Raw genomic sequence first — 15,331 nt, forward strand, 5'->3', positions numbered from 1 at the left:
TTGGGTCTTACAATAATTCCAACAACTATAAAAAGAAAAGATAATAGTTATCCCTCATTATCCACATCTAATCTGTCGGGTCATGAATTTTTGGACAAAAGGAGACTATATTCCATTAACTTAAATGGTAACATATTCCCCACCCATCCTAAAACCCCAACCATTTCCCTCAAATTCCACTAAAACTCATAACAATCCATGAAGTATTTCTCATTAAAGCTCGCAATTACATTTTATTTAAAAGTTAATGGACTCATTAACAGGCACTGCCATGTGCAGAGTACACCCTCGGTGGGTAATCACAATCCCTCTCACAGGGCGACAAGTGTGCCCAGAGACTGTATCAGCCTGAATCCGGTCAAGAAAGAGGATAGATGGCCTGTTGTGATAGCCACAAGTGCCCGCGCATGCACACGAGTGCGCACACACACACACACACACACACACACACACACACACACAGAAATGGTTTGCCTGTATGTCTACTATAAGTGTGCCTAGACCCATACAGGTCAGAAGAGGGCATCAGGTCCCCTGGAACTGAAGTCATAGGAGGTTGTGAGCTGCCATGTGGGTGCTGAGAATCGAACCTGGGTCCTTTGCAAGAGCAGCAGGTGCTCCTAACCGCTGAGCCATCTCTCCAGCCCCATAAACAAGCAAAGATTGACACATAGAAAGTTGAAAATATAGGGGACTGGGTTTAGTGACTCACATCCATAACACCAGTACTCAGGAAGGACAGGCAAGAGGGCCACTGCAGGTTCAGGGCCAGCCTGGGCTACAGTTATTCTGCGGCGGTCGGAGGTACTATCAGCTACCTTGTAATCTGGAGGCCAGAGGTCAACTCATGGAGTCTGTTCTTTCTTTCCATTTTGTATGACTTGAGGATCAAACTCAGGTCATCAGGCCTGGTGAAAAGCCCCTTTACCCACTGAGTCATCTGGGGGCCCAGGGCTACGAAGCAAGAGCCTATCCTAAAACAAATTTAAAGTACAATGAAAGACCAACAATAGAAAAGAAAAGAGTGTGGGCTGAGGCCATGGCTTAGCCAGCACCGTTTGCTCAGCACGCAGAGTCCTGAAGTTCCGCCCCAGCACTGCATACGCCAGGCTTTGTCGTCCACAGACAAACATTCAGGAGGTAGAGGCAAAAGGATCGGAAGAAGGTCAAGGCTGTACATGGCTGTGGAGTGAATTCCAAGTCAGCTGGTGTCTCAAAGGGAGAAAACAAAAGAGAGGGGAGGGGAAAGAGAGGAGAACAGAGAACACAGTACTCGAAACCTGAGATAGTATACAAAAACAGAGACTTGGAAAGTGAGCCTCTCTCTAAGGTTGGACTTCATGTCTCACTGGAGAATACATAGCTGCAGAAGGCAGAGAAGCTTGCTTTTGTAGCCACTGTGAAAGCCTGGCTGGACAAACAGGAAACAAAACTCCAGGTAAGAGGGAGATGTCAGGACAGGGACAGGAAGCACAGAACACTATCTCCACAGAGCACAGAGGGGCAGAGGGCTGAGAGTCAAGGGAGACAAACTCTGGGAGTCAACAGAAGGCCTGTAGAGACTGGTTTGGGGGAGGCTGGCTGTGTGCAGGGTCTAGTGGAGAGGAGGAAAAGTAACTTTTTAATTTTAATTTAATTTTGGTTTTTCAAGACAGGGTTTTTCTATGTGGCCCTGGCTGTCCTGGGCTCAATTTGTAGACAAGGCTAGCCTTGAACTCACAGAGATCCGCCTGCCTCTGCCTCCCTGAGTGCTGGGATTACAGGCATGCACCACAACACTGAGCTTCATAAAAGTAACTTTTATTTGCCTGATTTAATTGTTTTCTCGGAGGCTTGCTATCTCTGTCTGCTAACCTAGGCATAGTCCTGGATGTTTCTAGCCTCTGTACAATCTTATCTAGGTTTACAATGTTTTCAGCCTCTGAGACTTACTGCTGAATAAGCTCACCCTTTCTAGTTCTTTCTGAACTCTGGCTGGCTGGTTCAACTCAGCTGTTCTGGCTCAAACGCCTTCCCAAGCTGACTGATTCAAATTGGCTTCGCTCAGCTTCTGAATTGCTCTACTTGGCCTCATACTAACTTTGGCACTCAGGAAACAGGCATACAGATCTCTGAGTTCTAGTCAGTTCTGTGCAGTCAAGACCACTTTGTTGTTCTTGCAAAGGACTTGGTTCCATTGAAAGCACCCACAACTATTTGTAACTCCCGTTCCAGAGGATCTGACGCCTTCTTCTGACCTGCACGAAGGAGGTGCGTGCACAAACATGCAGGCAAAACACTCATACGTGTAAAAAGTATTAAAAAAGATAACTACGGCAAAAACAAACTTTAGGAAATGGTGCTTGGAGGTTGATTGTCTAGCCAAAGGTACAATCTGCAAAGTCCAAAAGACCATGTAGCTAACAGTAAATAAGGCTGATGCTCCAGTGAATGGGCCTGAGCCAATGCACCTGCCAAGAGCCCACAGCTGGGCCCCATCTACAGTTCTTGGGGAATTGGTGTCCCACCATCGGGCTTGGTCTTTGAAGGGGCAGAATTCTGACCAAGAAGCATTCAAAAGTGGTGCCCTGAATCTGTCTGCACATTAGTTGAAGAATCCATCTGCAGAGTGGAGAAGGCTGAGCAGAGATACTCAGCGAAATAAAGAGCAGCATTCCAACGGGGCATCTTGGGCATCAGGGCCTCCATGTATCCTGTAATGTAATCTTCCAGGAGATGGCAAGCCTGTGTTCCAGCCCAGGGACCTCAAGCCTTAGTCTGCCAGCTGCTTTCCACTGCCAGACTGAAATGGCCTGTTTGGAGCATTACAGAACCACACAGAAAAGAGGGAAAAAAAAAAAAAAAAAAAAAGGTGTTACTTGTGAAACTGTATTTTCTCCAAAAATATTTATAATTTGAAAAACCAAAGTTAAAAATGACAAATGTTAAATACGCCATTATATTAAGTACAAGGGGAGAGAGATGAATTCCTCCGTGTAAGAATTTAGAGGGGCTGGAGAGATGGCTCAGTGGTTGAGAGTACTCGCTGCTCCTCCGAACGTCCTGACTTCGATTCCCAGCACCCACATGGCAGCTCGCAACTGTCTGGTGTTGTCTTCTGGTGTGCAGATGTACATGCAGACAAAATCCCCAGATAAATAAGATCCACAAATAAATGAATCTTTTTTAAAAAAGAATTTAGAAAAAGGTTTCTAACTATGACTCAAATTCAGAAGCCATGAGAAAAAAGAAGGTGGGGGGGCTGGTAGGGGGCTCCCCCTGCCTGCATGCCTCAAGCGATGGGGTTACGGCACAGGCACTGCAGCCAGCTGTGGGCGGTGCTGAGGACAGAACCCAGGCTTCCTGCATGCTGCCCTGCCATCCGGGTCACCCAGCCCCAGACAGAGCACTTAGCTCAACTGAGATAAACCCACCTAACCGAAACAAGCCTCAGCATTATGGCACGGTTTTGAAGCAAACGAGCTAGGATCCTTCAAAAAAATGACTGACTTAAGTACAGTACGATACATCCATAAAGCGGGATCAGAGATGATTCTGGTAGCTCCAGCTTGACTGACCTTAAAGAAGCGCTAGTGAGTAAACACGGCAGGAGACGGGTGGTGGACACCGGTAGATACGGTAGGGACAGGTCTGCCAGCTTGGCACACTGTTGGGGGGTGGAGAAGAGGGGCTGGACAGATGGACCCAAGGACCACTCAACATGACCAAAGTACAAATTGAGAATCTGTGTTAAGCAAGCAAATGCCTGGAGGAAAACATTTCTCCCAGAGACGCCCCCAGTGCCCGTCACAATGGAGCTTTTAAAGGCAAAGACCACAGAAAAACTGCATCCTGGCTAGCAGCAGAAGCCGAGCGCATGCAAGCTGGCCGGGGCTGTACAACCTGGAGTTTCTAGAAGGAGGTTGGTGCTTTCTCACAGAACCTTTTTTTGGGAGGGGGCGGGGAGAATAAAAAGAGGGAGGAGTCAGCTTTAGGGAAAAACAAGATGGGTAAAAAAAAATAATAATAATAATAATAAGATGGTTCCAGATGTGATAAGAGGGAGGAACTTTTGCTCGGTCCCACACACGTCTGGGAGGGAGCAGCTCTGGGTTTGCAGGAAGATGTGGGTTGTTTACTGTGTATGATTGCCTTGTATTGCCGACTCACCCCGCTTCTTTTTGTTGTTTTGTTTTGTTTTCTGAGACAGGGTTGCTCTGTGTAGCCTTGGCTGTCCTGAACTCGATCTGTAGACCAGGCTGGCCTTGAACTCACAGAGGTCCACCTACCTCTGCTTCCCCAAGTGCTAGGATCACAGGTGTGTGCCACCGTGCCCAGCTCTCAACCCTAATTAAGAGGGCAAAAGAGAGAAGTGAAATCAGGGTTAGAGAGGTGGCTCAGCAGTTATGAACACTGGGCGTCCTTCCAAAGGACCTGGGTTCAATTCCCAGCACCCACGGGGTAGCTCATTGTAACGCCAGGTCTAGGAGACCCAATGCCTATTTGGCCTCCCTAGGCACCAAGTGCTCATGGGTACACAGATGTATGTTACATGCAAGCATGAAGTTCTTAACTTTTGAAGGAGGAAAAGCTGAAAATTGAAAAGTTAGGATATGAGGTTTGTCTTAAAAATATTGTAACTTTTTAGAACTAGCTCTCAAAGTAGCTGGTTTCCATATGGGGTTTTTACAGATTCCATTTTTCCATTGCAGCTCCATGGCCTTCTCCAGCTTTTCACATTGGACATGGTTATTCCTAGAGTTCTCCTTTCTTTTACCATGCCTCTCACATACCTCCTTTATGGTGTTTTCCTCATATTTTATTGGTTTTTCTGTAGCCTTGGCTGTCCTGGACTTCGTAGACCAGCCTGACCTCCAACTCACAGAAATCCACCTGCCTCTGCCTCCTGGCGTGCTGGGATTATAGGTATGTACTACCGTGCCTGGCTCTTATATTTATTTTTTGAGACAGGGTCTCTCTCATGTAGCCCAGGCTAGCCTCAACTGGCTATGTAGCAGAGGATGACCTCAAATTCCCCTTCCTCTTGGCTCTGCCTCCCAAGTGTGTCACCGTGCCAGAAGCACGGGTTCTTTTAACACTTACCACAAGCAAAAGTATAATTCTTCAGACATATAAGAACTGAAGGGCTAGAGATATAGCTTCAGTTCTATACACTCCTGTAGAGTGAGGCCTGGGTTCAATCCCCAGCACAGAAAACCAAACAAGAGGGTGGAGGCTGGAAGTGAAAGAAAAGACTTTGAGAAAATTGTCTTATTTTTTTTTTAGATTTTTCTGTGTATGACTGTTTTACCTTCAAGCATGTACGTATGTGCACGGTCGTGTGTGTGTACTTGGTGCCTTCAGAGACGAGAAGAGTGCACCAGAGCCCCCAGGGCCGGAGTTAGGGACGGTTGTAAGCTCTCTTGTAAGGTGCTGGGAACAAAGCCCAGCTCCTCTGCAAGAATAAGAAGTGCTCTTGACAGGGCTGGAGAGATGGCTCCACGGTTAAGAGCACTGGCTGCTCTTCCAAAGTGACCCCAGTTCAACTCCCAGCACGCACATGGCAGCTCACAACTGTCTGTAACTCCAGTTCCAGGGGATCTGACCCTCAGGGCATCTGACCCTCTTTCTCTCTCCCTCTCTCTCTCTCTCTCTCTCTCTCACACACACACACACACACACATTCAGACAGAACACCAATGTGCATAAAATAAAATGAATAAGTCATTTTTTAAAAAGTGCTCTTGACTGCTGAGCTGTTTCTCCGGTCTCTGAAAGAGAGGGATATTTATGGCTAGTTATGGTGGCCTGTAAATCCCAGTCCCTAGGTGGCAGAGCTAGAAGCATCAGGAGTTCAAGGTCATCCTCAGCAACATAGCAAGCTTAAGGTCAGCCTCTTATAACAGAAGACCCATTCTCAAAAACACGAGCCAACGGAGCCAGGAGCATCGCTTCCTGCTGCGTGTGAAGGATTGGAATAGATATGCCTGTTTCTCAAGAACTGCTTACACACGTCTCTCCCAACCTCCCTACCTTTCCTGGACCCACCCAGGCCACAGATGACATGCATCCCTGTATCTTCCATCTGTGGAACATGGCTGTATCCTACAGAGGAACTCCAGACCCCAGTGGGACCAGGGAAGTTGCCTGATGCAGGCCCAGAGAAGTCGAGAGAAGTCGAGACAAGTCCCGCCTCCATTCAGGTTGCCCATCACAAACACTGTTCCAAATCTGCAAGGCTGTGCAGACATCGCCAGGCTCCTCTCTGCTCACAGCCTCCCATCTGTAATTCTCTGACAAGGCAGCCAGAGTGAGGCTATACTCCTCTCTCTTCCTGCATTAGCCCAGGGGCTAAGATTCAGGTGACCACTGAGGTCCCAACACCAAGATCCCCAGGCACCCTGGACACACAGGAGTTTTCTGAGAAATGAATAAGAATGATGGGGGTGGAGAGATGGCTCAAAGGTTAAAAGCACTGGCTGTTCTTCCAAAGGTCCTGAGTTCAATTCCCAGCACCCACATGGTAACCTTCTGTAATATGACCTGATGCCCTCTCCTGGCATGCAGACACACATGCAGGCAGAAGACTGTATAAATAATAAATCTTTTTTAAAAAATGGGAATGTGGGGGCTGGAGAGCTGGCTCAATGGTTAAGAGCACTGTCTGCCCTTCCAGAGGTCCTGAGTTCAATTCCCAGCAACCACATGGTGGCTTACAACCATCTATATCCTTAACTGCTCTCTTCTAGCATGCAGGTGCACATGCAGATAAAGCACTAATATAAATGCATAAAATAAATAAATGAAATCTTAAAAAAAAAAAATGGGAATGCTAACTGTGCAGGGTCCGGGTCCTGACCACCTTTCCTGTCCTTCTCTCCCATGCCCCTACGCTGCTCTCTAGAACTCCTGTCTCTCAATCTGAAAATTTCCTTCAATGACTTCCAAGCTTCCTCCTCAGGCTCAGTCCTGTGGTGGTGGGTGGGGATCCTGGGTTCTCTCTTCCATCCCTCACAAATGTAAGCTAAACACCTCAGCAGGGTGTGAGACCCACACCTTTAAGCCTTTAATCCCAGCACTCAAGGAGACAGAGGCAGGATGATCTCTGTAAATTCGAAGCTGGCCTGGTCTACAGAGTTCCTGACAGCCAGGGTTACACAGAGAAACCCTGTCTCAAAAAAACAAAAACAAAAAAAACCCTCAAAACCCACCAGGATTCTCCACTAGCCATTTCTCCAAAACATGGCTGCACTGGGCACCTCCCTGGCTGCTGGGATTACAAGCATGTGCCACCCCCTCCCCCCCAGCCCAAGTTACACCTCTTCATTCCTCCCAAACAGTTCCACCAGCTGGGGACCAAGTATTCAAGCACATGAGCCTGTGGGCACCATTCTCATTCAGACACCACAGGGAGAAACTGACAAAAAACGCGGCCAAGCATTAAGATGAGAAATCTTTGTATTAAAATTTATTGGACCTCAGACAGAGTAAAAATAGTAAAATTAGCCAAAACCAATCACTGTATTGTTTAGGGTGTGGGTTCATATATGATAAAGACAGTAACAGTTCCAGATTTACCAAGACTGCATACATCTCTGGAGGTTCTAAAAACATATATAAAAAACATATAAAGAATTATTTGACTCGAGTGACAGATAAATCTTAAATCTCTTTAAGTAAAAGGTCACCCTCGGTGACACTGCGTTGAGAGACAGCTTGGACTACATAAGACCATGTTACTACCTTTCGTTTTATTTTATTTTTTAAATATGGGCTTGCAAGATGGTTCAGTGGGTTGTGAAAATGCTTGCTGCCAAGCCTGAAGACCTGAGTTTTATTCCCAGGACCTAGATGGCAGGAGGGAAACTCCTGCCAAGTTGTCACCTGACCTCCATCCATGCCCTCTGGAACCCACATTCAGGCAAAAATGTCAACAAACAGTAAAAGACGGTTTTCATGTATCACAACAAATTCTTCAGTGGCTAAGTCCTTCAGTCTGACTCAGACTGGTCTGAGGTCTTTTCTTCCTGGTACACCCTTTAGCTGCAACCAGCCCTCACAGAATTGTGTTTTGGAGGCTTGTGGGCCCAACTCTTGAAAACCTGACAGGAGCCACTACTCCTAGGAGGCCCAACATGATCCCTTAAGCATATGATGGAATGGCTTTTCTGGACTCAACATTTTTTGACTCTGCACACTCGTCTGGGTCTAAGCTTTTGGAACACCTATAGAAGGAACCAGCTCTTACGGAAGAGACCCACTTTGGGGATGGAGGGGATCCTGACTCTGCCAATGGTTAGCTTGGCCAAGCTTTCTTTCTTTTCTAAGTTTAATAAAGCTTTGCACTCCTCTGGGGTGCATGAATGAAGACCAAGCTCCTTTCTGTTGGCTTCATGCTCAGTAAAATGGCCAACTGAATCCAGAAGTGGGGTTCTAGACAACCAGGATGAGTCCCCAGGGTAGTTATTGTCCCTCTGTCCCACAGGGCAGGAGAGGCAACCCGAAGCCAGGTGAGTGGCTTACCCCTGTAACTCCAGAACTTCCCGGGCAGATGCTAGTTAGCCTAGGCTACACAGTGAAAACACAAAGGCCAACAAGATGGATCACGAGGGAGAGGTGCTTGCTGCCAAGGCTGACAGCCTGGGTTCAGTCCTGGGCATCAATACTTTGAAAGTCAGACTACTGACTTTCAAAAGTTGTCCCTAACCTCCACCTATGTATACACAATTTTTTGTTGTTGTTGTTGTTGTTTCAAGACAGGGTTTCCCTGTATAGCTGTGGCTATCCTGGACTCACTTTGTAAACCAGGCTGGCCTCGAACTTACAACGATCCACCTGCCTCTGCCTCTGAGAGCTGGACTTACAGGCCCCTGCACCCAGCTAATAAACAATTTAAAATGCATCGCCCTCCTGTTCCCTAAACTGTCTAAGCAACCTGAACACTGCTTTTATTTGGGTCATTCAAAGCCGAGGCACAGGAAGGAGAACATTAAACAGAGCATGAACAACGGGACGTGGCCCAAGGCAACACAGTTCCAAGATGGGCATCACTTCATGACCAACTCTGAAGAGCTGGGTGGGTCTGCTGGCTGCTTGGCAGTTCTCCCCACAGGCTGTGCTGTTAAAAAAAAATATGATATCTTGCAACCGTTCATGGGGGTGGGGGAGAGGAGAGCTGCTGCCTGCCTCTCTATCTCCCACTCATAGTAGTTTCCTCACATGGCTTGTTTTTGGTGGCCCCATGGAATGCCAGATGCCATGTCCTGTAGTGGGGGCATTCCTTCCAGGACTGGTGGGGAGATGGAAGCTCTGGGCATGTGGACGGTGAAGGCCAGAGAGAATCTGATGAAGAGCGTGTGATCCGTCTAGTGTGTTCTTGCACTAAGACATAAAAAGCACAGTGTTCAAAGATGTGTCCCACGGTCTGGCCCTGGAAACTGCGGAAGGCGCAGGGAGAGAACATGGGCTTCTCGGAGCAAGCATGAGAGAGTTTCTTGCTTGGGGTCGACAGGAGATAAGAGCTCTCTGATAGGCTCCTTGCTCTCATTGGCTAAACAGCAGAAGTCAGCACTCTCTGAGATGTGAGGACATCAGAGCTTCTCCTGTGGGTTTCCCCACCATTTCCTGATCTTCCTGTCTCCATCCGAACCTTCGCCTACCCCAGAGGTGATCTAGTCATGGGCAAGAGTCTTGGGTTAGAGAATCCAGGAAAGGAAGCTAAAGCCCCTGGCCCTGCTCAGGAGGACCACCATCTGTTTGTCCGTCTGTCTGTCCATTGTTGGCTGGAGGCCACAGGAGGTCCCGCCCACGCCGATGAGTTTTTTGGTGCTGCTTGAGGTGGTCAGATCTCATGAAATGTCGGCCACACTCCCCGCATCTATGTGGCCGGTCTCTGGTGTGGATCCGCCTATGGCGCCCAAGCTCGTCGGAGCGGAAGAAAGACCACGTGCAGCCTTCCCAGTCACATACATAGGGCTTCACACCTGCGGGGAGAGTGGAAGAGCGAAATTCAAGTAGGAAAAGCAGCGAGGTGGGAAGGAAGGGATCTAGCCCTGAGGCAAGAGTGTTCAAAGTTGAGAAATCGAAGGAGAAAGGAGCCTGTGGGGAGACACTGCCACTAGCTGAGGTGGTGATCTAGTGAGCCAGCAGGACTTGGTTCCAACCTTGGAAGAGAGAGGGCTAATCCCAAGCAACCACGAATCAGCCAACCTGCTTAAAGCAAAAAGATGGCCTGGGCGAGTGGCTTAGTTAAGAGCACTTGTTGCTCTTGCAGAGGACCCAGGTTCAATTTCCAGCACCCACACGTGGCGGCTCATAACCATCTGAAATTCCAATTCCGGGGGATCCAAGCCTTCTTCTGGCCTGTGTGGGACCGGGCACCCCTTCACACAATAAAATAAATCTAGGTATATTTTAGAAAGAATGAAGATTCCCTATATCCCTCTCTCCACCCCACACTCCATTCACCTCTGTGTTTGCGTTCGTGGCACACGAGGTGAGAGCGCTTGGTATAAGATTTTCCACAGTTGAACGAGCAGACATGAGGCCTTGAAACGGAGGACCGTCTCCAGGCTGCTATTCCTGAAGTACTGGGGGCTTCTCTCTCCTGTGAAGCAGGTGTGGGCTGCTCATATATGACAGGCTCTTCTTGGAAATTTGACGGGGTCCCAAGTGAGTCCTGGGATTCTAAAGATAGCAATGGCTGCTGCCTAGCTGGGGGCAGCCCAAGGTCGCAGGGATTTAAGGAGCGCACCACGTGACCCACGGCGTGGGTCGCGGTAGAAGGCATGCTTGGGACCAACAATATTCCATGTTTTAAAGAGCCCGTGGTGGCAGGCACTGCTGCGGGGACAGAATAAGGCACTGTCTGGACACTGCTGTGGGCCATCACTGAGACACCACAGGAAGCTGAGCCTGCAAGGCCACCGTACGGCATCAGATTCTCACTGAAGGATATGGCCACTCCCAGAGGACCCAGACTTCCTATGGGCACCGTGTGGGACCCCTGCCCAATTGGTGTCTGACAATAAATCTGGGAAGGCGTAGGGGTCAGCTGGGCGGGGTACATCACACCATGCTCAGGGGGTGACAAAAGGATCTGTGACTCCCCTTCACCTTCACTGTGCCTGAATTCCTCAGTAACTACCATAGGAGGCCTCAACATCTCTGTTAAATGTTGAGTGGCTGCTGGCTGGTGAACTTCAACGTTTCCAGAAGACACGGCTGCATTCGACACTGACGTCAGAGTCTCATTATCCTACAAGAAAGAGTCATGTAAAAAGAAGGTCCCCTTTGCCCAGCTACTAAGCTCTGAGCACACATCTTTCTCCTCTCGGCTCCCAGGACAAGCCAGTGATGACCTGACCATGGCTCACCACAACAAGTTTCCAGGTGAAAGGCACCACTCAAGAAAGAGAGGCAGACAGCAGACACTCACACACACTGCCCCCCCTTACCCCCCCCTCAATGGAGACAGCTTCATGAACCAGCTGAAGAGGATCAGATAGTTCAGACTGGAAAACCTTGTTGCTGAAACGGACTTTTGCAGGACAGATGATCAGGACTGAAATTATGGAGGATCATCGCATCAGTGGCTGAGTGGATTCTGTTTGTGGGATTGATAATTGTTTCTATGGTAAAAGTTAAAATTGTGTACAATTTTTAGCTTAAACAGAAAGGGGACATTGATTCAGGACATGGCTGTTCTGGCAAGAGATCACACTCAAAGACTTCTAGGTCTGTGTGATCTGGCTGCAATACAAACAGGCCTTTAATCCAAAAGACAGGCAAGCAGATATGAGTTCAAGGCCAGCCTGGTACAGAGCAAGGTGAAGAAAACTTGGTCCAGGTGTGATGATACACACCCTTAATGCCAGCACTCAGGAGATGAAGGCATACAGATCTGAGTTCTAGTCCGTTCTGTGCAGTCAGTCCAGTTGAGTCAGTGAGCTGAGAGGCAGTGCAGTAGAGCTGAGTTCATGGCAGGCAGTTTTTACTGGGAGAGTTTGACAGACACAGGTTAAAGCGAGAACAAGCTAGACACGGGTGAAGACAACGAACTGGTGAATGAGAAGGAACCAGAAGATGAGAGAAGATGAGGCCAAGCAGAACAATTCAGAGGCCGAGAGAAAACCCAGACTGAATAAATCAGCTGGGAAAGGAGTTTGGGCCAGAACACCTGAGTTGAAGCAGCCAGTCCAGAGCTCAGTAAGAATAAGAAAGGGTGAGCTTATTCAACAGTAAATCTCACAGGCTAACAGCATTCCAGGCCTGGGTTAGCAGGAGGCAGTAAAGCCCCTGAAACAGCAGCTGAAACAGGTGAATTAAAGTTCCTTCTACATCCTGTTTCAAAACAGCTGGAAGATCAGGACTAACCTGCAATATTGCCCTTTGACCTCCTCATGCATGCCTGCACTAACATACATAAGCACATACATGAGACACATACAGAAGTGTGTGTGCATAGAAAACCTCAGCCAGAGTGTGGTGGCACACACCTTTAATCCCAGCAGTCAGGCTGTACAGAAAGGAGGATCAGTTCAGGATCATCCTCTGTGAGTTCTAAGGCCAGGCTGGTCTACAAAGAGTTCCAGGACAGCCAGGGCTAAACAGAGAAACCTCGTCGTCAAAGAAAGACCTGTCTTTCCTCCTGCATGTGGGTCCCAGGGATTGAACTCAGGTCACCAGACTTGGCAGCAAGCACCTCCACCTGCTGAGCCAGCCCACCAGATCTGTATTTGAGCAAATCCTAGCCACGCCTAACTGTTAAGCGCTGTTTCATTATCTGTGCATAGGAATGAGTCGTTTTTGTGCATGTGAAGTTTTGTTTCTGACAATTCTAAGTAGTAATGATTCGATGCATTTAAATTAACCTGCGCGTTGTCAGATAAGGGGCTGCAGCAGGCTTCAGAGAATTCTAATGTAGGCACATTAGTCACTCGTGTTACATTAGAAACCTTAAGAGAATTCCACGGTTAGCACACCCCTAACCTGCCAGAATTCTTAATAAGGTATTCAAATAAAAGGTATTTGGAGACACTGGGCTCCGAGAGGTCCGCATCCATGCTTGGATCTCTTGTGGTCAACAGAGCGTGGTCTACACAGTGAGTTCCAGAACAAGGGAGGCATGCCATCATTTCAGGCAAAGAAAAGAGATCAGGAGCTCAAGCTCATCCTGTGCTAAAGAAGACCATCATCAAAAAAGAAAAAAAAAAATCCCATGTTTGATCAAGGTGAAGCAGAACATGCCTGTAATCAGAGCTGACCAGTGCTGCAGAGTGAGAGCCTGTCTCAAACAAAGAGCAAAGCAAAAGTCCCACCAGCTAAATCGTAAAACAGAAATTCACCCCCAGATAAACAAGGGTTGAAGTCATTGCCATTTGACTTCCCTGCAAACATTCTTTTTTTTTTTCAAGACAGGGTTTCTCTGTGTAGCCCTGGCTGTCCTGGAACTCTCTCTCTATAGAACAGGCTGGCCTCAAACTCAGAGATCCCACCTGCCTCTGCCCCCTGCCTGTGGGGGCTCTGGAGGCTGACATGAAAAACCACAATTAGAGCCAGGCATGGTGATGCACACCTGTAATCCCAGCACTCAGAGAGGCAGAGGTAGATAGATCTCTGTGAGTTCGAGGCCAGCCTGGTCTACAAAGAAGTCCAGGACATCCAAGGCTACACAGAGAAACCCTGTCTCCCCTGTCTCAAAAAAACAAAAAACGCAATTAGAAGTATATCACTGGCTGGATATGGTTGTGCATGCCTTTAATCCCAGTAGTCAGAAGGCAGAGGCAGACAGATTTCTGTGAGGCCAGCCTAGTCTACAAAGGAAGTTAGTTCCAGGACAGGCAGGGCGATTAAAAGAGAAACCCTGTCTGAAAAAAAAAAAAAAAAAAAAACAATCAACCAACCAAAAAATTTATATTTAATTTGACAGCATTTAATACTGAAATATAAAGCTCATTAACCTTAAATATATATTATATATAAAGTACAATACTAGAACATGAATCGTACTTTTTTAAAAGATTTATTTATTATTTATACAGTGTTCTATCAGCTGCACGCCAGGAGGAGGCACTAAATCTCATTATAAATGGTTGTAAGTGTGAGCCACATGTGGTTGCTGGGAACTGAACTCAGGACCTTTAGAAGGGCAGCCAGTACTCTTAACCTCTGAGCCATCTCTCCAGCCCAGGAATTTTGCTTCTGAATTCAAGAAGCACAAACCAATCTCCATTCAGACCACAAAGAAAACAGTCACAGAATATATACAGAAAAAAAAAAAAAAAAAAAAAAAAAAAAAAAAAAAAAAAAAAAAAAAACATTGTCATTAATTTTAACAGATTTAATAGTATTTTGTGGAGCTGAGTGCGGTGACATAGGTTGCAGAGGCAGGAGGATCTCTTGTGAGTTGGAGGTCAACCTGGTTTTCATATTAGGTTTACAGGCCTCCCAAGTGCTGGGATTAAAGGCATGGCTACGGGCTTTTTGTTCACGCCTTTAAACCCAGCACTTGGAAGGCAGAGGCAGGTGGATCTGAGGCCAGCCTGGTCTACAGAGTTCCAGGACATCCAGGGCTACACAGAGAAACCATCTTTAACTCCCCAACCCCCTCCCCCAAATAAATGAGTCTGGCAAACGGGTCCAATAAATAAATTTCCCTCCCCACACCTCTCTACAATGCCTCTCTACAGTCACTCAAGTTTCTGGTCTCCAGGAGACTTCCAGGACAGCCATGGCTACACAGAGAAACCATCTTTGAACCCCAACCCCCACCCCAAAAGTAATTTAGGCTGTAATCAGTGGCGTCTAGCAAAGAGCTCCAATAAATAAGTTTATTGCTTCTCCCCACCACTTCCATGGTGCCCAAATCCCTCTCTACAAAACTGAATCTTTCCACCTTCAACAGGCAACACAGGCCTCGAGCTCGATGGAGAACATACTTGACAGACCAAGCAAGCCGCCATTGGGCTTGCGCCCTCTCCAGAGAGCCTCCACCTTCGTTCCAACCTCCACCACCACCTGTAGCCCTCCAGGACAAACCCCAGACTCACTGTGGGAGACTGGCGCACAGCCTGCCACTCATCGCCCTGCTCCATACCGGTCCAGACACAACTTCAGACCCAAGGAAGGCCGGTGCCGTCACAGGCGAGGGTCCCAACACCGCTACGCCACAATCCCACACGAGCTGCGTGGAGCTTTTATGGCTTCTGAGCCAGTGGGCGGAGTCGAGGCCACACCCACCCAGCACCCTCCCAACTCAAAGCTCATCCAATCCCACCACGCCTTAGCAGACCTTCTTAGGCCTGATGGGGAAACCACTGAATGTCACCACCTTTAAAAGAAATTGTATCTG

At 47.8% G+C, this 15,331-nt stretch overlaps 1 protein-coding gene across 1 annotated transcript; it reads right to left on the minus strand.

Annotated features, from left to right (window-relative positions):
• Window positions 1-9,696: 9,696 nt before the first annotated feature.
• Window positions 9,697-15,074, minus strand: Klf17 (KLF transcription factor 17). The gene is made up of 3 exons (XM_055618467.1): window positions 15,030-15,074; window positions 10,447-11,236; window positions 9,697-9,962 (listed from the first exon to the last, which is right to left on the minus strand). The coding sequence occupies exons 1-3, from the start codon at window positions 15,072-15,074 to the stop codon at window positions 9,697-9,699; spliced, it is 1,101 nt and encodes a 366-aa protein (XP_055474442.1).
• Window positions 15,075-15,331: the final 257 nt, after the last annotated feature.

Source organism: Psammomys obesus, unplaced genomic scaffold (assembly GCF_907164565.1).
Source record: "Psammomys obesus unplaced genomic scaffold, mPsaObe1.curated_primary_1811, whole genome shotgun sequence".
NCBI classification, from domain to species: domain Eukaryota; kingdom Metazoa; phylum Chordata; class Mammalia; order Rodentia; family Muridae; genus Psammomys; species Psammomys obesus.